A 27714-nucleotide genomic window follows, 5' to 3' on the forward strand; every position below is an offset into this window, starting at 1 on the left:
AATTTAAAGAGGTTAAAAAATCCACAATATCAAATATTTAAAATTTTATTATAAAAAAAACTGAGCTGAACAGTACTTCTTTCAAAACTACCCTGCAGAGCCGAGGGGGTGGGCGGTTTGTTGAACTTACTATTTGTCATTTTTCCAACAGCAGGCACACTTTAGGAAATTTTGCTGAAATGTTGAAATTTTAGATGAAAAAATATAGATAACATTTTAAATTAAATTATTAGCAGTTACAAATTAACACCAGAGAGCAGAAATATAAAATGCACTAAAATAAGAGACTAGGTTTTTTCTTAAATATTTAAAATTTTAATATTCCATAGTGTCAGCAATAATTGAATTTTTTATTAAGTCCTTAACGTAGAGATTTAATCATTTTTGCTAAAATTGTATTAATTATTACAAAATGTAAAATGAAATGATAGTATTAACAGGAACTGCGCGACGTGCGTAACACAAATATAACTTTTTTACCGCCAAAACAATATGAACCCATATGCGAGAAGTGCGCATGCGTCAGAGCTGGCACACGCCAACCGCCAGCTGTTAGCGGCTGACGTCGGCCACAGCAGCTCTGACGCATGCGCAATTCCCGCATACAGGTTCATATTGTTTTGGCGGGGAAAAAAGCTCGCTGCATTTTTTGGTCGGAAAAAATATCCAATTTAACTAATTCGACCCTCAAGAATCAATTGGTGTGCTCAAAAATGTCGTCAAAGACGATTCTTTAATTAAAATCATGGTGGTGACTGACAAATTACCGAATCAAATCTATGAAAAATTTGTTTTAGCAAATTTTGAAAGTTAAACTAAATATTTAAGATTTTTAAGCAAGTCCGTCCCTTAGATTGCATGAAAGAAAACATGTCTATCCCACACATCATTCATGTTTACACAGTGTTAACGAACTGCTCAAAGTTTAGAAAGAAAAATTCCTGTTTGGCCACGAGAATGCCCCTCTATTCTGTTGAAATAACTTTTCGTGATGAAATTTCAAAAGCATATTTTCCGAAATTTATTATTTATCATCTTGGCCCGAGACAGAAATGAAACTTAAATCCCGCTTAAAAAGTGCAATTCGAATTGGCCGATTGTGTGAGCGTACGTGAGGTGAGGTGTGCGGGATTGGAGGGAGGCTGGGTGGCGCGGCGCAGCTGCACCAGTCGGGGCGTCGCGGCGGCGCGCATAAAAGGCGTGCGCGCGGCCGCATCGAGCCTTCCTCGCTTCAGATTGTGGCCCAGTGCTTGTGGCGGACGCAATGGCACCGGACGTGTTTTACCCGGCGGCTGGCACGGCGTCCAAGGCGCACTGCTCGTCGATGCAGCAGTACCGCCAAATGCACGCGCGCTCGCTCGAACAGCCCGAACAGTTCTGGGGACAGATCGCCGAGCAGTTCCACTGGGAGGCGCCGACCAAGGGCAAATTCTTCGAGTTCAACTTCGACATCCGCAAGGGACCAGTGTTCGTCAGGTGGATGCACCAGGCCTCCACCAACATCTGCTACAACCTGCTCGACCTCAACGTCAAAAAGGGACTCGGAGACAAGGTCGCCTTCTATTGGTCAGTAATAAATAATTTAGTAAAAATTATATAACAAAAATTTCATTCTGGAGGATCAAGTTATATTGATAAAAATTTTCTTTAACGTTTTTTTTAATTATTTTGAGCTTAACAGAAACTGTTCAAATGTTCAGAATTATTTACTTTAAACTGTAAGCTCTCACTTGTTAAAGCAGTGTACACTTTGATTTTTTTGTTAAAATACTAGATTAAAAATATTTCTACCATTTTTTAAAAACATTATATTATGTAACCTTTTTATTTTTAAAACGATTGTTTAAATAAGTTAATTTCTAGGTGCCTAATTAACGGGAAGAGAACAGAAACAATGTTTTTTTGTTTGATTTAAAATAAAAAACTTCAATTTATTCCTGAGATGAAATTTATTTAAACATAGTCCCACTAAAAAGCGAATTTTTAGCACTTAAATATTTAAAAATTCATTTTAAAATCCTAGTACTTGCCTCGAGACTTGTAAAAACGTCTAGATATAGGCTTTGAAACCGTCTAAAAATGTATATATGTTGCATAAAGAAATTAAACATAATTAATTGCAAAAGAAAAAAAACAAAATAAACAGACTTAATAATATTTTAATCATTCCATGCTAAAATCTTAATATTTTCATTTAAAATAATATTTATCTTTATTGAATATATTTATGACGTTTTTACTATGAATTTTTAGGAAGCACTTTGGAAACACTAGTTCTATCCGTTAAAAATAAAACAATTAAATAAATTAATTAATTCAGTAGGCACTACATATTAAATAATGATAAAGGCTATTTCCGAATAATGTGTCATGAGTATTTTTTTAAGCCAGAGATTAAAAATTATACTAATTTTAAATTTGAAATCTCGCTCTTTGAATGGACGAGTATTATTTATCTCACTCTCAGTATCAGCGAAAAATAGGCCGCGCGCGCGATCGGCACGATTTGCATAGGCGCGAGTGCGCGGCTTCAGGAAATGACGCCGTGCAATTACGATTCTCTCGCTCTGCCGATGAGTGTGTATGTGTCAACACTCTCGAAATTGTCATCAATTAAAAACTGCCAATCACGATCGCTATCGCAATTTATTTTGTCTTTCTATTGCTCAAATTTTATTTTATTAATTAATGATATTTAAGCACACGAAATTAAAAAAGCGGGCTATCAACTATCAAAACTTTTAAAAATCAAAATAATCAAGATTTCCAAGCAAACACAAAAACTTCCTTGTTTTGACGAGTATTTAAAAATTAAAAAACAGAACTAAAGAGAGAAAAAACCCGCCAACGAATTAAAATTCATCAGTTTTGTTGTAAAATAAGCATCTCTGTTGAATTTTAATCCTCCTATCTATTTTACTTCCTTTCGAAAAAATGCGTCGTGCACATCCGGCGCCTGCAATTAGCATCTCTTTTGGCCTTTGACCCCCAGCAGCAATTTCAAAAGGAGCCGTATTCTCTGCTCGGCTGCTTTTTGTCGTGCAAATAATGTCTGAAAAGGGAATATTACGCTCTACATCTGCCTGACGACGATGGCAAATGGGTTGTCGGCGCGCGCCGCTCGCCGAGCAGCGCCGGATTTTCTTCCGTTCACACGCTGCACGCCGGATAAATATCGATTTTCGACCGAGCGCGCACTCCCTCGCTGACCCACCTACGTCAGCCGCTGCGCTGACTGCAAAAAGGTCACGGGTTGATTGCCAACCGCCGAGCACCAATGCATTTCAGCCGGGATTCTTGCAACACGTTATTGATTTTAATCTTTTGCTCCTTAAAAAATATTGAAAACAAAACAAAAAATGATAAGCTGTGACGCACTAAAAATGTTGATGATGATTTTTTTTCTATTTTGACGATTTTTTCCGTACAAAATTGTGAATTGTTTCTTAATATAGCAGAAATAATAATTAAAAAAGCATAGACAAAATAAATTGTAATTGGGGGTTCCATATTAAATTTTAAATTAACTTTTGGAAAGTAAAAATTTACGTTTGTGAAATATTCCTAGTAAATTAAATTTGGTCAATAATTATTTTATTTTCAACGTTTGGTCATTTATTTTAATATCCTCGAGGCTGATATTGATTTATTTCATATAATCATATATATTCTATTAATAAAAAAGCTCCAATAAGATCTAACAAAAAGTTCACTTTTCCGTTAATCTTTCTTTTTTATTTTTAGCACAATATAAATAAATGCTAGACGATTTAAAACCAGCCAATACTTTACAACATTTAACTTTCGTCCTTCTATATTTAGAAAAATCTGGAGCCACACTATTTCTTTTAAAGTTTAAAGAAAAATCGGAAATATAAACAATTCCTGTAAGAGTCGGGCCAATCTGATTTCAAAACAAACTGTTGTTGTGCCTTGATAAACAACGACATTTTTTTCATTGTGTTCATTATCTGTTGGCTCTAGGAGACAAACAAGCCCACAAAACAGAATTTAAATATTATACAAAGCCGACGCGCACTCTCCTTTCTTGATTTTCAAGGCGTAATATGGGAAACGGAAACGATAATTAGAACGATATAGCCTTGGAACAATAAAAAAGTCAACTAAATGATGCTGATCGTGCGCTTACTTTTTATTTACATTAATTTAACAGCTGCACTGATCGTTTTTATCTTTGCCTTGGGTGACCGGACTGCCTTTTACAAACCAAGGTGACGCAAAAAACGTGAGGGCAAAGAAAAAAAATGTAAAACAAGACGTACTTTCAAATTCCGGTCGGCGCAACGAGAGTTTTATTCACAGTCTGATTTTTTTTAGTATAAATTATTCATTTAAAGCTCAGAAAAAAAATAATAATTTCCCGCACACAATTCCTAAAAATAAATTTTTCTAAGCTTTAATAATAAAATTATGAATTGTGTGCAGCGCTGGGCATGGGCAATTTTGCGTTTTTTTGCGGCTAGTTTCTCCTGCATTTTTGGTGTTCATGAAAAATTACATTTGAAATGGTTAAAAACCCACGAGTCAGCAAAAACCAAAAACCCGTTTCCTCTCCATATAAGGCATTTATTCAATAATATAAAACCATGAGGTGCAAAAAACCGCAAACAAACACTGCACTGCAAGTTAGGGAATCTCCCTGGGAGATACCCAGCACTGCATGATTGTGGTATCTCCCGATATACTTATTTTTATGTTGACTGGAAACTGGGATGCGTCACACCCGCGCGGGTTTTCCAATTCCACGCATAACTCGATCAATACTATGCTGCATTCATGAGAAAAATACGCTTTGTGGTAGAGAAAATTGCAGAAGTTATCCTAAAATAATAATTCGTTTAAAAAGAAATCAGGTGTCAGCGTAATTTACAAATTAAATAAATGCAATAATAATTTTGCTAATGATAGATTTATTGCTCGTTCTTACTGGTGATGAATTTTTCTTTTAAATAATGGCCTAATTTTTGTAACGCAAACCCTAGTAAAAATTTGTTTTCCTAAAATAAAAAAATGTTTAATATTGGCACAGGAGGAATTTTAATTTTAAATTCCTACTGATTATTGTAGACTACTTCCAGGAAAAAAATATTTAAAAAAAATTAAACTGGTCAGTTGTTGCAAGAAAAAATAAATCGAAATTTTGTCTGAGTTTTATTTAACTTTCATCAATATGTTTAGGGAGGGCAACGACCCCGAGGACTACACGCGTGTGACCTACAAGAAGCTGCTGGAGCAGGTGTGCAAGTTCGCCAACGTGCTGAAGAGCCATGGCGTGGACAAGGGCGACCGCGTGGCCATCTACATGCCGATGGTGCTCGAACTGGTCGTCACCATGCTCGCGTGCTCCCGCATCGGCGCCGTCCACTCCATCGTGGTAAGTAGATTTAGAATTTAAATTTTGGGAAAATCTAATGGTTTACTTTCTGGCAGTTTGGTGGATTCTCGGCTGACTCGCTGGCCGAACGGATGCACGACTGCAGGGCGAAAATCCTCGTCACCGCCGACGGCGTTTGGCGTGGCGACAAACTCCTCCTTTTGAAGGAAATCTGCGACACTGGTAAGCATAAACTATTTTAGTCAGTAATAATAAAATATAATATAAATAACTAGTAAAAAATATAGTTTTTGTATGATTTTTATTGTATTAATTTTATCATTTAATTAAAATTTGCATTTTTTTGTCTAAATAGTTGTTTCGTAATTATAAATAATTTAAATTTGAAAACGTATTTCTTTAATTTTACTATTCAATTTAAAACCAATAAATTGTAGGAATGTAACCACGTTACTTGATCAAATATATTGTAAAGCAAATGCTATGAGATCAACATTTATATCATTGAACAATTTAAATTATTTAACCTTTTTATCAAATTAAATCATAATTTTTTAGTTGGAAATAATTTCTTTCATTACTAATTCCTGCATCATTCTTCTCATATGTCCTTCGAGAAACAATTAAAATTAATTTCTCTATATAATCGCTTCCTCATTTGCTCACACAATTAAAGTGCAATAATTATTATCGTGTGCTCAATAAATAAATAAATCTTTTTCTTTCAGCTCTGGAGAAGTGCTCCGGCCTCGGTCACAACGTGGAGCGATGCGTGGTGGTGTCGCACCTGAGCCGGCTGAGCAACGCCCACTCGCAGAAGGCGCCGGGCCAGAAGAGCGCCGCGCACACCACGCCGTTCACGCCCGGCCGAGACCTCTGGTGGGACGACGAGATGAAGGCCGCCGCCACCTTCTGCTACCCCACCTGGGTCGACGCTGAGGATCCGCTTTTCATGCTTTACACCAGGTAAAAATTATTTGAAGACAAAAATTAACCGTTTTGTAATAGTAAAAATATTCACTAACAGATAATTATTTTTTGTTTCTATTTTTTATTGATCAGTTTATAAAAATTTTAATTTATGTCTTTACATTAATATATATTTTTTAAATAAATTCCCTATTAAGAGCATTTAATTTTGATGTTAGAAAATAATTTTTCATAGTCTACTTTATTCCACATTATCTACTGTTTTATTCCAATTTTAAATTTTTGCAGATAAAAATAAATACACAAGCAATTTTTAATCTTAAATAAAACTATTCCAGTGGTTCAACGGGCAAACCAAAGGGTGTGTTGCACACGACAGCCGGGTATTTGCTGTACGCGGCGACGACCTTCAAGTACGTGTTCGACTACCACCCTGGCGATGTTTACTGGTGCACTGCCGACATTGGGTGGATCACGGGACACACCTACGTCGTCTACGGACCCCTCGCCAATGGAGCCACCTCAGTCATGGTGAGAGAAAAATTAATTCCCATCATTATTACAAAAAATTATGTAAAAATTACTTCAAAAATAAAACACCTGAAACAATAATTCTAAAATACGAAATAAAATCAACTAATCCTGAAAGTTTTTTGCAGTTTCTGAAATAAAAAATTAATCAAAAAAAATTTCCCATTACTATAATCATTAATTTATTATTTTTTTCTTTTTTAGTTTGAGGGGACGCCATTCTACCCCCACAACGGCCGTTACTGGGAGGTAATCGAGAAGTACAAAGTGAACCTGTTCTACACGGCGCCGACGGCGATCAGGGCGCTGATGAAGTTCGGCAACGAGCCTGTCAAAAAGTAAATCAATTCCCTTCTTTTTGTGACACTGTCTATAATTGTGTAAAATTACAAAAGGTTCGACATGCGGTCGTTGCGGGTGCTGGGCTCCGTTGGAGAGCCGATCAACCCCGAAGCATGGCTCTGGTACTACCGGCTTGTCGGTCAGAACAAGTGCTCCATCGTGGACACCTTCTGGCAGACGGAGACGGGTGGACACGTGCTCACACCGCTTCCCGGCTGCACGCCAATGAAGCCTGGATCAGCAGTGAGTTAAATTTTTATTAACAAATAAAAAAACCATGCAATTTTTAGTTATTTTTAATTTTTTAAACTAAATATTCCTCCCAACTGCGATGCAAACATATAAAAAAAAAACGATTGTGAAGAGCACCTTGCGGCCGTGCTCTCATTTATTCCACGAGCCGAGCGTGACAATGGAAAAGCGAGAGGCGCTTGACCCTCGAGAGAGCTCGTTGCTTCTTTTTATTTTCCACAAAGCGGTGTCAAGGCCTTTTGAAGCGAAATTAAAAAGGTGTGTGAAATTTCCAGACTTTCCCTTTCTTCGGGGTGAAGGCCGAGCTGCTTGACGAGGGTGGCAAGGTGATCGAGGGCCCTGGCGAGGGCTACCTGGTCTTCAGCCGACCCTGGCCCGGCATCATGCGCACCCTCTTTGGCAACCACGACAGATTTGAAAGTACTTACTTCAAGAGATTCCCCGGATACTACTGCACAGGCGACGGTAAATTTAATACAAAAAATTTAGTCAGAAAATGATATAAAAAATTAATTTTTCTTTTAAAATAAATTAATAAATTTAATACTTTGGTTTTTTAGGTGCACGTCGGGACGAGGACGGCTATTTGTGGGTGACTGGTCGGATGGACGACATGCTGAACGTGTCTGGACACTTGCTGAGCACTGCTGAGGTCGAGTCAGCGCTGGTCGAGCATCCTGACGTTGCCGAGGCCGCCGTCGTGTCGCACCCGCACCCCGTCAAGGGCGAGTGCCTCTACTGCTTCATCACACCCAACGAGGGCGCACCCTTCACCGCCGCTCTCGTCGCACAACTTAGGAAGAAAGGTAAATAAAAAATACCAAACGATTTATTTTAATTTAATATATTTAATTAGCGTTTTACAGTTCATCTCGAAATGATATTGTTCCATAGTCTTAAAAAATTAGAAATTTAAATATTTAACAATTAATTTATAATTTTTAGAAAAAACAAAACTATATAGCGTACAAATTAAACTAAAAATTGATACGACTAAAAACTGCAGTCTTTAATGCGGAGCTAATTTTTTTTATATTTAAGCCACTGGAATTTTTTCTAATCAGTTGCATTGTTTGCTAGCAATAGAGCTGGAGAAAGAAAGCATGACGTCAACCCTTCTTAAGGGCGGCAAAGATAAGGGTGTGGAAATTTTTAGAGTGGTACATATATATATTGTGTGAATTTCCTTTGTTGTTCTTGACGCTCTTTAAATCAAACAATCGACTAAGAACAACAGAAACATAAGTGGCCATGACACTGATGACGTCACAATATGGCCGCTCTCTTTGTTCAGCGCTTGACGGCTACCGCGGCAACCAATTAAAAAATTCCAATTACTCTCCAAATTTAAATTCTTTTAGCTTCAAATTACAAATTAATCATTTTACCTTCAAAATTTTGTTTTTGCAGTTCGTGAAAAGATTGGTCCTTTCGCTTCCCCGGAGGTGGTGCAGCACGCGCCAGGGCTGCCGAAGACCAGGTCGGGCAAGATCATGCGGCGGGTGCTGCGCAAGGTGGCGCTGAACGAACGCGACGTCGGCGACATCTCAACGCTGGCCGACGAGGCCATCGTCGACATCCTCTTCAACAACCGGCCCGCCGAGGCCTCGAAATTGCACAAAGCGTGCTAAAAAATTAACTGTTAGAAATAACCCCCGTGGAAAATTAAAAAAAAAATTATATAATTTCGGGCGAAACCCGTGTTGCGAAACTTGTTTGCCATGCAAATGATTTCATTCGATCGACATATATATTTTTTCTTCTCATAAAATTTTGAACGAACTTGGTTGTGATATTCAGAAGCAGGAATAAGCTAGGGCAGGTGCTCATAATTTATTATTAAGAAGTCTCGGCTGGCTGATTGCGTTCCAGTGCACATATCAACGCCTGGCATTGCCATTTAAATCGCACACAGGCGTTAGCTAGAAGAATTAAAGTGTTGAAATACATAGTAGCAAGTAAGGTTGAAGTGACGGCCTTCGATGTGGTGATAATAAAAATCTCTCGTGGCAGCGAAACGCACCAAGTTGTATCAAGCACTGGTTAAATGAGTTAGTCGTTAGTTCCAGTCTAATTTTAAGATATAAAATACCATATGACATTCAAATTAATGATAAATAATCCAAGCCAAGTGCACAATGTTATACGCAGCACTGTCTAATCATCCGTATAAATGTCTAAATAATGAATAATATTTTTGATGTCGGACCAAAATGAAAAAAAATACGTGTAAAACTGCCAAAATTGTTCAGAAAGAGGAATAAAAATTCAGGAATCGTGTTAAACAGACACAAATTGTGGTTTTATTTTTCCAAATGATGAAAAACGGTTTACAAAATGATTTAGACAGTCTATGAAATATATATATAACTAAAAATAAATTATTTCAGGACAAATTTTCCTGTTTTTTCATTTAGAGTCACGTTAGGTTTAGACCCTTCAGGTTGTATTTGGCCTGAAATAATTCAATGCGCAGAAATTTTGGTCCAGCAACTCGACCAAAAACATCAAAAGAGGGGCTACTGTGTATCATGCCTTGGAAAATCGAAATTTCGACAAAAGGTTGCGAATGGTAACCTTGACCCAAGACTTTGTGGAAATTTAAACGTTGTTCAGGATCAAAAAGTATATTAGTTTATTAAAATTTCACAGGGCCTAGGGGATACATGGCTGAGGATTGGCACAATTTCGATTACTCGACCTTACCCCTGGGTCACTTTAATTAAAATAAATAAATCTGCACTGTTTTTGAACTGAAAATTCAAATTGTATAAGAAAATCAGCCATTATTTGCCTCATCGTCCCAAGCAAGATTTATTAACTGTAAGTGAGAAGTAGGCAACCCGCTAGACTTTCAGGTTGTGCGCGTTGCATTTTTGTTTCCGAGGTGTGATACAATCCAAAAGGGATTGAATTTATTTTCCTAAGAAGTTTATAAGGATTTATTATTTTAAAATACAGCCTGCTGTTTTTAACCTTTTCAAGAACTGTTTTCAAAAGTGCCCGCAACTCGATATTTTTACTTTACTAACGCGAACCTACATAAACAAAACATGTTTTGAATTAGTATCATTTTGTTTCAGTCTTTCAAACTGTTGAAGTCGAGGTCCAGGATGGCATGCAAAACTGAATATATCAAGATCAACACTCCAGCTTCGTCGAACATGGAAAAGGTATTTGTAGAGAGTTTTAAGGTTACAAGAACAAATTTATTCTTCTCCATTTTCCTCAGAAAATTAAGGCCGAATTTGATCGAGATTTCTATTATGAGTTGTGCAATGGCGTGTTTTACTCAAATATATTGTACCTGTTCAGCGTACTTGGTAACATTAGGATTTTTAAAAAATGAAAATTAATTAACATTGCTCCCCTGCGTAGTTGCCAACGAATTTGATTTGAGCTTCCTGCAATTCTTGATTATGAACTCGATCCCAATATCGCTGGCTTTCCTCTTCAGCATTCCCGCTTCCGTAGGAGCCTTCAATTGTTTAATATTCTATGGATTCGTTGTCAACACTCTGGGCATCAAAGGGCCTGTTGAAAACACTCCCGACGCCTTCTACCTGTCCGGATTCTCTGATTTGTCGATTTGGTGGCACTTGGTCATTGACTTTGGTCAGTTTTTAATTGTATATAATTACGTTCTGTTATTCACAAGTTTTTCTTATTTCAGTCTTTTGCATATTCTTCATCGGAATTCTCAAACATCGTGCATCCTTTCGTGCAGAAAGAACAGAAGTATGAAGTTCCAATTATGAGTTCCAATAAAAACAATTAACTGTTTGATAATATGTATTTTTAATTCAAAATATTTGGTCAAATAGCGAAAACACGATTTGATAATAAAGATAATATAATCTGGTAAACATTCGACACAGAGTGCATCATTTATTAGGTATTTTTTTTTATTTAATAGTCTCAACGTGTTGTGATTGTCCATACACTGGAATAAAAATTAAAAGTGCGCGTGAAATTCAAAACAAACCTCAAAATTAAAACCTAATTATATAACAATTTTTTTTTCATTTTCGAAATCGACCAATTAAAGTGGAATGATACTGGGCAACAATTGAAAATTATTTAAATTGTTGGATGCCTTAAACAATGACCGATAAACAATTTGTTCAACAATTTGCAATAATAAAAAAGGACCTTCCTACAATAAAAATTCAAATTTTGCCAATTTTCTCCAAAATTTACAGTGCTCGAACATATTTTCTTGGCATATTCCGATTCCTCTCGTCGAGATCAGTTCAACGGTGTATGCCACTTATTGGGGAAACTCTTGGTTTTGAAATAAAATCGGATTTCAAGTAAGGAGACAGCCATTACCATTTAAAAACCACGTTAACTTTCCAGCCAATTTTCTAAAAAAATTACAGCGCTCCTTAGGTCAATTTAGGCTTTAACTGAATCCTAAGGAACGAGTTTATGCATTGACAACAAGCATTTTCCAGGCTTTTCCAGTATCATTCCTCTTTAAGTGTAATAAATAAATGTGGTGTAGGCTTATTCATAGAGTTGTATCGGTTTGCTTTGACTAATATATTGGATTAAAATAATTCATTCATTTTATGTGCACCTTAATTTGCTTCGACGCATTTTTTTCGACTTTTGCAATTTCCGCGGTTAATAGAATTGGCCAAAATTAATTTAATTCATTGTAAGGATTTAATATTTTAAAATACAGCCTGATGTTGTTAACTTTTTCTAAAACTGGTTACAAAAATGTCCGCAAGTCGATATTTGTATTTTAAGAAACGCGCACCTATTTAAACAAAACATGTTTTGAATTGGTATCATTTTGTTTCAGCTTTTACAACTGTTGAAGTCGAGGTCCAGGATGGCAAGCAAGACAAAATTTATCAAGATCAACACTCCAGCCTCTTCGAACAGGGAAAAGGTATTTGTAGAGAGTTTTAAGATTACAAAAAATTATCCTTCTCTATTTTCCTCAGAAATCAGAGGTCGAAACTGAACGAGATTTCTATCATGAGGTGTGCAGGGGCGTGTTTTACTCAAATATATTCTACCAGATCAGCGTATTTGGTAACATTTAGATTTTTAAAAATGAAAATTAATTAACATTACTCCCCTGCGTATAGTTACCGACCAATTTAATTTAAGCTTTCTGCAATTCTTGATTATGAACTCGATCCCAATATCGCTGGCCTTCCTCTTCAGCATTCCCGCTTCCTTAGGAGCCTTCAACTTTTTCATGACCTATGGACTCATTGTACACAAGCTCGGCATCAAAGGGCCTGTTCAAAACACTCCCGATGCCTTCTACCTGTCCGGACTCTCTGATTTGTCGTTATGGTGGAACTTGGTCATTGACTTTGGTCAGCTATTAATTTTATATATACGCTCCTTTATTCACAATTTGTTCTTCTTTCAGTCATTTGCATATTCTTCATCGGAATCGCAAGACGTATTCGCAAATATCGTGCATCCTCTCAAGCAGGAAGAATAGAAGTGTGAAGTTCCAATAAAAACAATTCACGGTTTGATAATATTTTGTATTTTTAATTCAAAATTTGTGGTCAAACACGATTTGATAGTAAAAATAAAATAATCTGGTAAATATTAGACACAGTGTGTACTGTAATTAGGTAAATATTTTTAATTTAACATATAGTTTCAACGTGTTGTGATTGTCCATACCCTGGAATAAAAATAATAACTGCGCATGAAATTAAAACCAAATTATATTTTTTGTTTTCGAGGTATGAGACTAGATACTAAGCAACAATCAATTCGTACAGAATTCCCAGTTAAAAGCGTAATCCAGAGCAGACTCTCCTTCGCTGCTCTTGACGGTGACATCGACGTTTTTGCTGAGTAACAGGTCGACCACGTCCCACCTGCGCCACATGCAAGCAAGCAAAAGGGCGGTTTCCCCTTTTTTATTGCGGGCGTTTAGGTCGATTTGCCCTTCATCGATCAGCCAGCGCACCACTCGAAACGAACTCTGGTGTTTACGGATTGCTACGTGCAACAAGTTGTCACCGTTTTGGTCCAGTTTCTTCACCAAATCCGAGTTTCGCTGGTGCAGCCGAGTGAACATGTTGAGATCGAACAAAGTCTTGCGCAGAACATTTTTGCCACAGTTTAAATGAGCTCCTTTGTCCAGCAGCTTTTGCATCAAGTCTAGATTTTGCCATTTCGCCGCGTAAAACAATGCCGTTTTCCCACACTTGTCTGCCTTATTCACGTCGGCGCCTAATTCGAGCAGGACATTGGCCGCCTCCAACGAATCGGTGTAAGAAGCGAATATCAACGCTGTCCGTTTGCTCGTGTCGGTGGCATCCACGTCCAGTTTGATTTTAATGACTAGCCAATGCAAGACCTCGACCGAATTGTGAATTGCTGCCAGGTGCAACGTGGTCTTTCCGTTCTCGGTTACCTTTCTAACCAATTTCTTGTCTTTTTCATGCAGCAGTTTGTTGATTTCTAAATTAAACAAGGCGTGATGCATCGCGTTTTTTCCTCTCTTGTCCGTTTTCTTCGGGCTGGCGTTTTTCCCCAGTAAATATTCCACGACGTCTAATTTGTTGAACCTGCATGCGAGCATCAAGGCAGTTCTGCCGTAGTGATCTTTGGCCTCAAGACTCGCTCCAAAGTCTACCAGCCACTGCACAACCAGCAAATGCCCCTTTTCCGCCGCTAAATGCAACGCTGTGGACCCGACGAGCCCTTTAAAGTCCGAATTGAACCATTTTCCTTCCAAATCCTCGCTCAAGTCCCTTAATCGCCGCTCGTTCGCTCTGCTTATCCTCCAGATGGCTTGAAGGTTGGCCCCTGAGTTAGTCAAGCATTTTACGCATTTCAAATGTCCTTCGTCTGCAGCCAAATGCAGTGGCGTCGCCCCTTCTTTGTTTTTCAAATTAATGTCCGCGCCCATATTGATACACTTGAGCAGTTCATTCAAATCACCGCGTTTTGCTGCAGAATTAATTCCGGATTTTCCTATTTTCACCACAATGGCTGCGTAGTTTGGCGCTTTATACCAACAAAACTGTTCCGAAACCATGCTCAGTGCTGGTCTGCCTTGATTGTCCACGGCTTCGTAGTCTACCCCAACTTCCTCGACGAGGAAACGCACGAAATCCACCACAAATGCTTTGTCTTTTCTAAAGGTCTGGAAGAAAATGTGCAAGGCCGTTTCGCCGTTGTTTGTTCTTTGGCTGGCAAGTGCATTACTTTTCTTGTGCAGAATTTTGATTATTCGCTTGGAAGCGTTACAAACGCAAGCAAAATGTAAAGCATTCCATCCATTTCGGTTTGTGGCCTCCACGTCGGCGCCCGCGTCAATTAACTCGATAACTAATTCCTCGTAGCAGTATTGGGTGGCGCAGTGCAAGGCCGTTTTCCCACTTTCGTCCTTGTAATTTACGTCTCCTTGCAGCATGAGAAAGTGGTCTTTGCAAACCAGCATCGAGTCCCCAGGTAGAAGAAGAGTTTTCAGGTCGGCGCCTTCTTCCACCAGCCATCGACACATTTTGAGATTATTTTTCAGAGCTGCCAGTTGAAGAGGACTCATGCCACCTTCCGTCTTGATCCGCTTTAAATTCGAGCTAATTGAAAGTAAATGTGCAGCAGTTTCCATTTGATTACGGGCAATGGCGTGGTGGAAGGCATTCCAGTTTTCTTTCAATTCCGCTATTTCCAACGTTTCAGTGTCCCGGACGAATTGATCCGCCACTAAGAGGTACTTGACTATGTCCAGGTGTCCGTTTGCCGAGGCCACGATCAGAGGGTCGTGGGTTTTACCGAAATAATTCGCTACTCTGGCATTATTAGCGAATAAAATCTCGACGCACCTGATGTGTCCAGCCTCGCAAGAAGCATAAATTGCGTTGCGGTGGTCGTGAGTCGCATTTGGATCGCCGCCGTTCTCTATGAGCAGAGTGAGGACTTCAGCGTTCCCTTTTCGAGCGGCATCAAAAAGCTGCTCCTTTTTTCTGGTTTCGAACTGCATTTCTTGTATCAGAAGAGAGAATGCGCCGGAAAATTGATCATCAAGCCTCTTGTAGAGCTTGGCGGCGTTGTTTTCTAAAATTGCGTCCAACAGTTGACGCTGAATCTTTTTTAGTTTTCGCTCATCTATTGCGCCCAGTTCTACCAGTCCAATAGCGATTTCTTCATTTTTAATTGCTCTGAGGAGCAGACGCGGCCCGTTTCGGATGCGAATAGGCCTTTCTTTGTCCAAGCAGAAGGATACGTTCGGTTTTAAAAGGTTGAAAATATTTTTCAAATCCTCACAGCACACAATATCGAGAAAATTATAGGGACTTGTGTCAATAGCCATTTTCAACACTATTTCTGAGTGCTTCTCGAACTTATCTTCATTATTGTTGTAAAAATATGCGTCGACAAACCTTCTGCACTCTGCGTAATCCCACCATTGACAGCGGTCAAACATACGAAGACCAGATGTTCCAGATTCTTGAAAATCAATCAAGAATTGCTGAGCAGCGAGGAATTCGGCGAACGTCTGATGCAAGAAAGTGACCTCTCCGTCCAGAAAGGTCGCGATGCCAAAGTTGTTCATCCTTTCCACTTGTTCCATGCTGACGCCCTGGCCGACAAGACACTTTTCGCTAATAAACCGAGACGCTATGAGCCGCAGTGGAATCAAAGCCAACTCGACCTTCTCCACGGACACCAGATAATTTCCATTTTCCCTTTCCAGACAAAATTTCACTTTCTGTTTCACCACTCTGTTGTACATATTGTACAAATTGTCCTCAAATCCGCATTCAGCCAGCATGGAAAGGTGCAACGGGTTTCCCAGGAAGGTATTCGCCACGAAACTCTTTAAGAAAAGTCTGTTTTCCTCTTCATTTCTCTTGGCCACTAAATGCAGGAGCTCCTTTTGTTTCGTTTCATCGAAAGACCTAATTGAAAGGGACACTGCGTTTTGAGCAACTTTATCCCTAATTTCGTCCGCCTCGTGGGGCCTCGTTCCTATCCACATCGGAAGCCCCCTTTCCTTTAAAACCCTCACCAGCCCTACCACCTTTTCTCGATATTCAGGGCAAATTTCGTCAAATCCGTCCAAGAACACAATAATTTTGCTACTCGCTATCCAATCGGAAATTTCCTTTGAAGAGTAATTTGACGCCATTGCGAGAAATTCCACCTCATTCACCTGATGTTTCTTCAGGAAATAGATCCTGTATTTGGGAAGCACAATTCGCAAAATTTTGACATCGCAATCTGCTTTGCCGAGTTGGAACGCGATTTCCCTGAGAACGGTCGTTTTTCCTGAGCCAGCGACAGAACTCAAGAGCCACACACGATTTTCCTTCAGAGTTTCTTTCGCCTCTTGCAGCAAATCATCGAAAGTCAACACTTGTTCAGCAGAGTTTTTACCGCGTTTCAATTTGAAATCCGGTTTGACGAAAGACCGCGGCCATTCAGGGAAATCGAGGAGATGCTGCAGCGTTGAATTGAGCAAGACGTTCCCTTTTGTTTCGCAAACTAGAAGAGGGTATAAAAGCTTTTGAAGACTTTTACCTTTCTTGAGATCATCGCCGTTGAGGATTTCAATCAACTTAGCAATATGCCCTAGAAAAAAAAATAAAATTTTAGGTGAATAAAAGGGGCGGCACTGTTTAAAATTACGTTTTTCTTTTAAAACTAGAACAAGCCATCCGCTGTGATTTGTAGCCAAGATTTCATAGCTGTTCTGGCGAAAATTAAGCTGCAATTAAATTTATGAATAAATAAATTTATTTATTTTAAGTTGAGATCTTACGTAATCTGATTCAATTTTTGGCTGGTCCAATATGAAAAAGATTTTCGGTTTTCCAATCCAGGCTTCATTGTGCGGGCCACAAAATCTGTGCAAAATGTCTGTAATTGGTTTCTCTTCGCCATCCACCAGCACGCAGATTTCTTTCTTTGGGATTTTCATGAATTGCGAGTCGGCTTGTTTCTCATTAATAATTTTTTCGCTCACTTGGCCGAACATGCAAGTCAAAACGCAGCCAACATCCTCGTCAGAATTTGTAACTAAATATGAATTCGGTCAAAATTGCAAGAAATCTAATGAAATCTCTTTACCATCATTGAAAAGCAATTCAATGGCTCTCCCACTTAGTTTCCTCTTACTGGTCTCGAAGTGTAAGTTTTGACTTAGAGCTCTGTACATTGCCGCCACTGAATCGTCATTTGAAATTTCGTGCAAGATGAAGGCCCTCCTTCCTCGCAGGTTCTTACCCGAATCCGACCGCCAGGAGTAAAAGTCGGAAACGAAAATAATGTTCTTCGTATTCCCAATCCCGTCAGTGAAATTATTAATTTTTGTTGGTTTCTGATTCCTGGAAAATTTAATTTTAATTAAAGACAAATTAATGCTTCATTAACTTTTTTTTAGAATATTAAACTCACTTTGAAATATAGAAGAGTGCATCCTGCGAAAATAACTTCGCTTCAGGCGTTTGGCCGTCGTGTTTTTGCGCCCCCAGGTTGTAGCCTCTGGACTTTACGTGGATTCGCCGCTGAACTGAGGATAGGACGGCCAAAAGCAGTTGGTCTTCTTCCATCGAGTTTAGAACGCAACAAAATGCTTCAACAAACCACGATCCGCAATTTGCATCTCGATTTGATTGGGTTTCTGAGTAACAAATAACCATTAAAAAAGATTTAAAGAGTTATTTAATCTAACTCACTTTCAACCGTCGAATAAAATATGACCAAATTATGAATTTCGGGGTCAAAAGTAATTCTACACGAGTTCCGATTGTCATAATCACTGCAGTCGGGTCTCGGGCATCTCATTTTTGCGTCTTCAAGTTCCCCTCGACAAGGCTGCAGAAATTGTTATTTAAATTAAATAATATATATCTCGGATCGTCGATTGAAAATTAAACTCACGCCGAAGTTGACGAGTTTCAAACATTTATCGAATCCATTCAGTCTTTTTAGGGACTGGAATATTTCATCCGTGGTGAAATAAATAATCATATCATCCTGGTCGCAGTGGTCGGTGTAAATTACTCCATCTTCGGCACCGTGCGAGAGAAAGAAAAGCACAAAAACATCGGGAATGTCTGCATAAAAGAGCGTTTATGTTTTTAGAAAGTGAATATATTTCAAACTCGAACCTTTGAAGTTGAACAATGTAAAAAGCTTGTTGTTGTCAGAGAGAAGCAGCAGCAAATTTTCTTTATCAACTGACAAAAGATCGCGGAAGTTGCAGTTTCTCTGCTCCTCAAAGGTCGACCTCAGGTTTTTCACGTCAACATCATCGCCTTTGCGAACAACATCTTTGCCTTTGTAGTCGTAGTGGACGACCAGAACCCAAACGCTAATTGTAAGAAAAGCAATATTTATCTTTAATAAATATAAAAAATAAAAATAATAATAATTTACTTTTCTGCACGTCTGGTCACGAGGTGCCCGTCTATAGAAGACTCAAAAAATCCCAAGTTCGCTGGACCTGTCATCTTGCAGTCATGCTCAGTCAGGTCGTTTCCTGAATAATTTGCACTTGTAAGGCCATAATTATGCACTCTTCAATTTCAGCAGGTATTAAAATGTGCCAAAACTATTTAATTTGCATAAAAATATGATTAAATTATCTCCATATAAGGCTACAAGAAATCATGCTTCAATTTATGGCATTTTTAAAATAAATTAAAGTTAACTTCTTCATATTTAAAATCTGTCAATTTTGTATAGGCTTAATCTTAGAGTTGTGTCGGTTTTCTTTGACTAATACATTTGATTAAAATAATGGGCCTAGCTGCCAAAACTGTGGTAATTTAATTGCGTCCAATTATGCGCCTATTACGTGAGCGCGACTCTCGAGGCCCAAGGCCAAAGCAAGTGAAAACGAAGCTCCAAAACTTGTGTATAGTCCGACTCTCTCAGAATGTAACCGTGCAATGGATATAGTCAACGATTTAAGTAAATATACAAATATATAAATTTATAAAATATGTATTTTGTATAAAAATTGTTGTAATTTTTATTTAATATAAAAATTTAAAGTATATAAATAACTAACAGACAATAAAACAGTTTCTTTATTTTGTTTATTAAAAAATTTTAATTTATTTTTTTTAATTATAGACTTGAACATATTTTTCAATAAAGGATTTTTACGATTTTACACAAATTGTTGCTAGTAAAAGTAAAAAATATATTATAAATTAAGGAGAATACGCAACACTATATATCTTCATTAAAAGTGTCATAGGTACCTTATTCAGAGTTTCTAAATTTCCGCATAATTATTTATTTTGCTTTACAGAAAATACTTAAATTTTAATCGTTGAAAATGATGTTTTAGGCGTTGTTACCTTTAGAAGGAAAACTGAGTTTGGTAGTTGAGCAATGTGTAATTTTAACGGCACGAGGACGCAATGTCAAAAGAATTATTATTTATCAATTGTTTGCGCTTTGAATAATCGGATTCTCCAATTTACGATTTCTTTAAAACTGTTTAATAATTTGCTCATTATAACAGTAAATAAATAATCCCAGTTGAAATAGTTACTTTGTGCTCTTCAAAGGATGTCAAAACAAGGTAATCCAAGATTTTGGGAGCGTCGAGAAATAACGACCACAAACACTCTCACTGGCCGGCAAACTGGTTTTCCTCCCGCCGCACACACACAACCTACAACAACGGTCCAAACCACGATGATCTCTTCAAAGTATATCCGACCCATACAGTCCTTCCTCTGTCTCATCCGTTAATTCTCATGCCACCTGTGGATTCTCCTCAAACTTGTCGCGCGCCAGCCCAGCCGCCTGCTCCGTCCGACACGTTGATCTCCTTTTGATAGGAACACAAATTGTGGATTAATTCTTCCCGTCAATTTTGAGTTTTATTAAATGTCAGTTCAAATTCTGTCAGACTGTTTTCCTGTTTTACCGATTTAAATAAATAAACTCATCTTTCAACAGAGGATTAGTTTTTTTTGTGCAGAATAATCTTAAGAGCGTAAAACTACCAATTAAAATTACTACAATTTATGCTTTTATGTATTGTACGCACTACAGGAAATCCTAAAATTCAGTCGCTTACTGTTTGTGTATTTTTACTTACAGAGGAGAATAAAATCAAAGATGTTTTCAAGCTATTAATTTACAATCCTCTTCATTTTCGAAGCATTAATTTCTCACTTTTTAAATAAATTTTATTTCTTTAATATTTCACTATGGCATCATCCGACGTCTGCGTTACTTCGTCTCTTGATTGTAATTTAAGAGGAAAATAATAAAAAGCCACCTGTTTTTCTCGTTTTTTTCTATTCATAACTTTATTTGATCATCAACGTTACACTAATATTCGTAATTCGAATTAATTTCTCAATGCTAAATTACTATTTATTTTCTATCTTTGATTTCTTAAACAATTAGATTTTCTGACGAAAAAATATAACAATTTTATCCAAATTAAAAATAATCACAAATTGTCTAGCTGAGTTGGAGGAGAACGATGAAGTAGGTGAAAACCACGCTGACCATCTGAAACGAGACACAAAATTAAATTGAAAAAAATCTGTGGAGATGATATATAAAATAAGCACCGAGACGAGGAATTGCAGACTCATGGAGAAAAACGGTGCCCCGGGCAGTTTGTTTCCGCACTTCTCGTTCGCTGCCAGGAAAATCATGAGGGTGGCTCGCTTCGTCTCCTCATCTTTTCCCAGCATCCACGAGCAACTGTACGCCTCACTGCTCAGGTTTTCCAACTTAAAAAAATAAATAAATCCGTTGAAACCTGAACCAACAGAGATAATTATTTTTAGAAACCTTGCTCTGCAGTTTTTGCCCAAGGACGCAGTAGACAACAATTTGCTGAACCGACGCCAATCCGTAGGCAATAAACGCTACAGCAATACTTGTCTCGTCGTGGAGCTGCAAAATAATTATAAAATTTGCAGGTTAAAATCTTCTTCAACATTTGAAAGAAATTACTTTGAATAGGATGAAGGAGCAAACGCTGATTTTTATTCCAGTAAAAAGAACCACCACCAGGATGACAGGAGCGGTAAATGCGTTAATCTCTTTCAACAGTCTGTAATAAAAAACAATGCTGGCACTCGAGCTACAAAAATCACTCCAATTCTCACAAAGCCAGATTTAAAGTGGAATGATACAGGGCAACAGTTGAAAATTATTTGAATTGTTGGATGCCATAAGCAATTGATCGATAAGCAATTTTTTCAACAAATTGCAATAGTAAAAAAGTACCGTGCTACAATAAAAATTCAAATTTTGCCAATTTTTTCCAAAATTTACAGTGTTTGAACATATTTTCTTGGCACATTCCGATTCCTCTCGTCGAGATCTGTCCAACGGTGTATGCCACTTATTGGGGAAACTCTTGGTTTTGAAATTAATTCGGATTTCAAGTAAGGAGACAGCCATTACCATTTGAAAAGCACGCTAACTTTCCAGCCAATTTTCTCAAAAAATTACAGTGCTTCTTAGATCAATTTAGGCTTTAACTGAATCCTAAAGGACAAGTTTATGCATTGGCAACAAGCATTTTCCAGGCTTTTGCAGTATTCTCCCCTTAGCAAAGCATGCGCACAACAATGTGAGCCAACACAGCTTGATTATTTTTATTTCAATTGTTCGTCAAAACAATAATCCACAATTTGCAACGGTAATAATATTCATTTCGTCATAAATCTGTTATTCTGAAATATTCAAACATTAGATCAACTTTCGTCTTCCGCTAGTACTCAAAGAGCAAAAACCCACGCGTTTTCAACTTTGATCCTTCAAAAAAATTCTCTATTTATACAAATAAATAAAATGCTGCATTTCCTTACTAAGCAAGTGGATTAATTATGAAGGAAAATTTACGTATATTTCATATCGAAATTCTGGTTATAGGTTCATTTTGTTTTAATTTGGTTCTATAAGTATTTCTGAATAAAATTTATTACCTTATAAGCAACACTTTATAGGAGATGAGCCCTTTTGAAAATTATTTCAAAATAAATATTTCCTTCTATTACTTTTATTTTTCTTAAATTATAAAATTCAAAAATATTTTATTTTAGAATATGAAACGTAACCAATCTCTAGTGTCATTATTTTAACAATGCGCCTGGTTTTATCCGAAAGAGACATGAAAATTGGAATGCCTGAAAATCAGCGAAGTGCCCAGCACTGAAGAACGAGGAGAAAACCGTCAGGTATTCCATTCTCAATAAATTTTTAACACAAAATTGTTCTGGTATTCTAATTTCAGGTGAAACACTGCGGGCACCCATTTGAACCTAAATATTTTATTTTAAAAAGGTCAAAAAATATTCTTAAAATCAATTTAATTAACAGGATTTTACTATTTGTTTTTTAAATGAAAAGAAAATACGTTACTTGTCTATCGAGGAGTGGTACTCAGCCCAATCCCTGAGTTTCTCCCTCTCGGCAAGGGCGGCGGAGAGGCCGCGTACAAGTTTTTGGTGCAAATGGACGAGGCCGCAGTACCACGAGTAGAAGAGCAGGTCGGACGCAACGAGGCGGCCGATTGCAAAATAGCACGCGGCGAAGATGAAGCAAAATACAGCATTTATGGCGGCCACCGAGTCCCCGAGTCCAAAAAGCCCAAGCACGCGGGCCACGCAGCGCGTAACCTCCACGATGAGTTGTTTATGCATCGGCATGGCTCGCACGTCGGCCTCCTCGTCACTCAGGTCGAACAGGTCACTTGCATCTAGGACCACCTGCACGTGGAACCTGAAGCTCGGCACCACGGCTAGGAGGCAGGAAGCCACCCACAAAAGCAGCAGACTTGTGATGATTCTGGAGTTTAATTAGTATAAATGTAAATTTTAAAAGTAAAAATGAAGAACAATAATGCTTTGTGTTTTTTATATCAGCGGGGTCCAGATGTTCGATAAAATTGGTTCGCTTTGCGCAGATCCAAGATGGCGTCTGAATGTGGGAAACAAAAAGCTCTCTTTGGATTGCCGTACGAGTGTCAAGAGTTTGATTTTACGATCCAAAAGACACAATTAGTTAAGAGTAATGCAAATTATGTCACATAATTGACGAAAACATGGTTCTTTTCGCGCATTTTCACGTGACCGTTTTTTCGCGCCAGACTCTACCGGACGCCATATCTGCGCGTCGCACGAATCTGGACCCCACTGCTTCATATATAATTTTAGAGGCTTTATTTTTTCCTCATAGTCTTATTAAAAAAATAAATAAAATACCTGGAAAGTTTCAGTTCGAATTTTTCCGAATCCCCAGCGTCAAAAAGGTCCTGGTGCAAGATTTTGTGCATTTTCTGGGCGATCTGCTCCATTTTTTCCCTGCGAGCGGTGGTGTAGAGGATGCGGAGGAGGCAGTGGAGGGTGCCGATGAAGCCGGCGGTCAGCAGCACGGCGTGATCGAACTTCTGCAGGTTGGAGGCGAGCACAACGCCGGCAGAGGCGAGGAAGCACAGCACGCCGCACACCACCAACACACCGTGCGCCGATATTAGGAAGCGGCTGCTCGCCCTGAATCGTCGCTCGAAATTCGGCAGACGGAGTAACTGCCCGCACGCCGCGTGCATCCACACAAGAAGACGAATGCCCAACGTGCTTTTCCTCACCTTTTTGACGGGCCATATTAATTTAAGGAAATTCGAACAATAATAAATTAAAAATTGTCACATCTTTTAAAACTGCCGAATAATCTCAATGCCAAATTTTAATGTCTTCTTCAAAATTACACTAAATTAACAACAGAATAAAATGGCTTAATACGAAATGAAATAAACCTTTTCTGCTCTTAGAAAGAAAATTAAAAAATATCCTCGTTTGAGAAATATAATGAAAGCTCACATTTTCCAAATTAATTGGTGTATAATGAAAAAAGTTTTTCAGTTATCAAAACTAAATCCTTCTTCATTTTTACTATTTTACCTCTGTATGATGCTGAAATCCGACTAAAACCGAGCCCTCTCGGCGCTCTGCCATGGTAGGATGAGAAAAATAGTCTCTTTGGCCGTTTATTTCCTTAGCTTGAGAGACCTTTCCAGTTCTACTTATCTCTTATCTTGCCCTTTAATCGCAATAAATCGATTTCCAGCAATCCCTATCACGCAAATCATTTTATTTAAGAAAGGTTTTTTTATATCATTCCAAAAATTCATGAAATAGTTAAGCTAAAATCTAGTAAAAATATCTGTGGGTGGTCCCTTCTGCACTAAGATTCCATTTTTTTTTTAATTTATGAAGCTGAAACAGCCGAAATCAAATATGAAAATGTGACTTTTCAACAATGAGGAATGTCCGATTATTCTCCCATGAAAGAATCCTCAAATTCTTTGATGAAAATATTTGTAGTGAAATGTTTACAACAGAAATAAGTGACAATATTCGAAAAAATAGTTTGTGATGTGTCATTTGCTATACAAAAATATCCCAACAACAAGCAAAAATATATCACTCTGAACTCAAGTTGTCTGAAAACCAACTTAGTCCGTTTTCTAGAATAGAGATGGATAACCTCAAGACAATGTTCGGAGTAGGAGCACCTGGATTTGCTGCTGCTGCTTCTTCTTTCCACGCGGGATCGCAGGTAGGAAATTCATTAGCAAAATCACCATTTAAAAAATACATATTTGAGTTCAGACGTTGACAACCATCAGTTCTGGTTCACTCTCGGCACTCTTTACCAACTCAAACGTCGGCGGATCGCAGCAGGTAATAAATATGTGTGGTTTTTTTTACTTTTTTATACCGTGATAAATTTGCAGGCGATTACATTGCTCGACAGCGCGAGAGGAGCGCTCGCTTTTTCCACCTATCCTGGTTTACAGGTTGATAATTGGCTGTTTAAATTTTATTTTATAAATAATAATTATTTTTTTAGGTTTTTGTAACAAAGGATTGTTGCTGCGGAAAGTCGAGTTTCTTTGGCGGCCTTCTTGGTGGAACAGTATCCGCCATAGTGATTGGAACAGTGATATTTTTAGGGTTGGGAAACTTGGATTGTTTTTTTTTGTTTTTTTTTTTTTGCAAAATTTTAGACGCTTTTTGCCCTCAAACAGACTGTTTTTAGACGGCTTTTGGTGATTTAGACTATTTTGAGGAGGCTGATTTCTGGTGCCAATTTCATGCATTTTCAATATTTTTTCAGTTTTTCTTTCAATTATTCAAAATTATGGGCCAAATAATTCACTTAAATATCACCAAAGTTTTTCCTGGAAAAAGTAGGAAAATGTACTTATACTATTAATCTTTATTATTTTTTGTCACACAAATGACACCGCCGACGACATTTGAGGATTTTCGGTAGAGCATGAAGGGTACTGTTCTCAAACTTTTCAAGTAAAAGCGGCGCGCGAAAAAAATGAAAATTTGCAAATATTATGATATTTTTGCAAATCTCAAATCTCGGGTTCTAACCTTCAGAATTGCAATAACTACCCACCGTTGGACTCGTCACGACCTGCCCTGTCCAGTTTTACCCTCAATCCGTAAGATGCTATACTTGAACCCCCTCGAGAAAAGTAAAAAATTAATTATTCAAACAAAACACAAATCCTGGCGTTGTTTGCGCTGTCCGATGTCCCGGTAGAAAAAAATAACTTGGAAACTTGCCGCGAAAGCAGGGTGAAACATGTTTCAGTATTCAACGAGCAATTTCTATTGGTCGAGAGTCGTGAATTCGTGAAATGACGTCATGAACAAACATGATAGGGGCTACAGATGATTCTGGGAGCATAGATAATCGCGGCAAATCAACGTTGCGTTCTGTTATATTGTATATTATGAGAATTTCCCGAGCAAGCGGCCTATTTCGCGGTATTTTAGACGGTTTTAGACGGGTTTAGATAATTTTTGGCAATTTAGACAAGTTGAAGTGGATGTCAATCGTCGTCATTTTTCATGATTCGTGAAGATTTCATGTTTTTGGGGAAAAATAGTCGATTGTCTAACTAAGTTTCCCATTTATGCATGATTTCCCTTTCAGATTATTTAATTTTTATTTTAAAACTGTGATATTTGCAGATGCTATTTTTTTGGTGATGATGATGACGATGATGACGATGATGATGACTAACTGGAGTATTAAACTTAATTTTGGATATTTTGGCAATCAACACACATTCGGCGTCCTTTATTGTAGTCAAACCTACATCTCAAACATGAAAAAATAGTGGGATAAACGCGGCTATCAACATCGCGAAGAGATTTTTCTTTCTGCATGCTTGATTGACAATAAATTCAACATTTTTCTCATTTTCTTGTTTTCTTGTGTATTCTCTGAGTACCAAAGTCACCATCAAAATATTTAACACACAACAAATCCAATTAATAAATAATTTTTTGAACGGGCAACACATATAAAGCCAAATAAGAAAGAAATTCACGAAATTTTGATGAGTTTTTAGGACACTTTATATATACAATATTTTTTTAGATGTAATAAAGGTGACAAGTTCAAAGCTTGTTCATTTATGGGAAACTGTTGGAGGATTATTTCATAAAAAAATCTATAAAATGAATTAATTTTTTTGATTTCTTAGCTAGCTCTCTCTGTAGCTGATATTGCTTACGAGAGCTATAAAAATTTTGTTTCACAGCCAAGCTATTCTAATGAGCCGTAACAAGACAAACAAACATGTCATAATCACTTTCAACGTGTCTTTTTCAAGAGCGATTGGTGAAATGACATATTTTGAGTAAAGTCTTTGTTCTGAAATAACATGAGCCTTCAAGTAGCATGGAGTTTGTCCTCACAATTTGATATGCATGCTAAATTTTCAGCATTTATTTCTTAAATGGTCAATTTTGGGTTTAAGAGAAACCTCTTGCAACAATGATTTATCAGTAAAAGACCACTTTCCTGGCAGTAGTGACCTTTCAATGAGGACAACGGACAACATCCTGAGGAAAATGGTCAAGTGAAGAAGTTCGCAACTTGCTCTTCTTTTATACGCCGCGGGTTGCATACTTTCTTTTATTCTAGTTTTCCTGCTCGAGCCAAAACCGTTCACTTTAAAGAAAAATATAATTCTACTCCGATAAAAGCGAGAGCAACAAAATAGAAAGCACGACCCTGCAAGGTTCATGGTCAATGTGCCGATGAGGAATCTCAAAGAATTAACCGATGCGTTGAAATGTCCTCGCGGATCCAAGAAGAACGACGTCAATCTTACATCTCCACGTTAATTGCAGTTTTCTGTCATCTATATTCTGGCAAATCAATTTGATTCTAAACTTGACGAGTAACCGTGCATATATTTAAGTTATTGTTCACGAAGTAAATATTTACAGTCAAATAAAAGAAAAAACACTAAAAAAGGCAAAGCATGATTAGCA

At 37.7% G+C, this 27714-nt stretch overlaps 2 protein-coding genes and 1 long non-coding RNA gene across 3 annotated transcripts; 1 reads left to right on the forward strand and 2 right to left on the reverse strand.

Moving 5' to 3' along the window:
* Positions 1 to 1210: 1210 nt before the first annotated feature.
* Positions 1211 to 9706, forward strand: AcCoAS (acetyl coenzyme A synthase). Its single transcript, XM_065483896.1, has 10 exons — positions 1211 to 1566; positions 5200 to 5395; positions 5452 to 5578; positions 6085 to 6322; positions 6625 to 6817; positions 7022 to 7155; positions 7213 to 7402; positions 7687 to 7876; positions 7972 to 8217; positions 8822 to 9706. Exons 1-10 carry the CDS (start codon positions 1265 to 1267, stop codon positions 9040 to 9042), a joined length of 2037 nt encoding a protein of 678 aa, XP_065339968.1. The 5' UTR covers positions 1211 to 1264; the 3' UTR covers positions 9043 to 9706.
* Positions 9707 to 12247: 2541 nt separating this feature from the next.
* On the reverse strand, positions 12248 to 18467 carry LOC135940425 (uncharacterized). The gene is made up of 7 exons (XM_065485296.1): positions 18296 to 18467; positions 18091 to 18229; positions 17810 to 18035; positions 17483 to 17739; positions 17175 to 17431; positions 17042 to 17120; positions 12248 to 16984 (listed from the first exon to the last, which is right to left on the reverse strand). Exons 1-7 carry the CDS (start codon positions 18383 to 18385, stop codon positions 13164 to 13166), a joined length of 4869 nt encoding a protein of 1622 aa, XP_065341368.1. The 5' UTR covers positions 18386 to 18467; the 3' UTR covers positions 12248 to 13163.
* Positions 18468 to 18531: 64 nt separating this feature from the next.
* LOC135939487 (uncharacterized) lies at positions 18532 to 19999 on the reverse strand. The gene is made up of 3 exons (XR_010574744.1): positions 19923 to 19999; positions 18794 to 18896; positions 18532 to 18728 (listed from the first exon to the last, which is right to left on the reverse strand). It is a non-coding gene; the product is annotated as an uncharacterized LOC135939487 (long non-coding RNA).
* Between the last annotated feature and the right edge of the window lie 7715 nt (positions 20000 to 27714).

This window comes from Cloeon dipterum, chromosome 3, assembly GCF_949628265.1.
Source record: "Cloeon dipterum chromosome 3, ieCloDipt1.1, whole genome shotgun sequence".
Taxonomy (NCBI): Eukaryota; Metazoa; Arthropoda; class Insecta; order Ephemeroptera; family Baetidae; genus Cloeon; species Cloeon dipterum.

Bases quoted from the DNA above. Each gene is read 5' to 3' on its own strand.
- AcCoAS (XM_065483896.1), top strand. From the start codon at position 1,265: ATGGCACCGGACGTGTTTTACCCGGCGGCTGGCACGGCGTCCAAGGCG. The intron at 5,579-6,084 runs GTAAGCATAAAC...TTTTTCTTTCAG, and splicing joins GAAGGAAATCTGCGACACTG to CTCTGGAGAAGTGCTCCGGC. The intron at 8,218-8,821 runs GTAAATAAAAAA...TTGTTTTTGCAG, and splicing joins CGCACAACTTAGGAAGAAAG to TTCGTGAAAAGATTGGTCCT.
- LOC135940425 (XM_065485296.1), bottom strand. From the start codon at position 18,385: ATGATTATTTATTTCACCACGGATGAAATATTCCAGTCCCTAAAAAGA. The intron at 18,036-18,090 runs GTGAGTTAGATT...TTTGTTACTCAG, and splicing joins ATTTTATTCGACGGTTGAAA to AAACCCAATCAAATCGAGAT. The intron at 17,121-17,174 runs GTAAGATCTCAA...ATTTAATTGCAG, and splicing joins CAAAAATTGAATCAGATTAC to CTTAATTTTCGCCAGAACAG.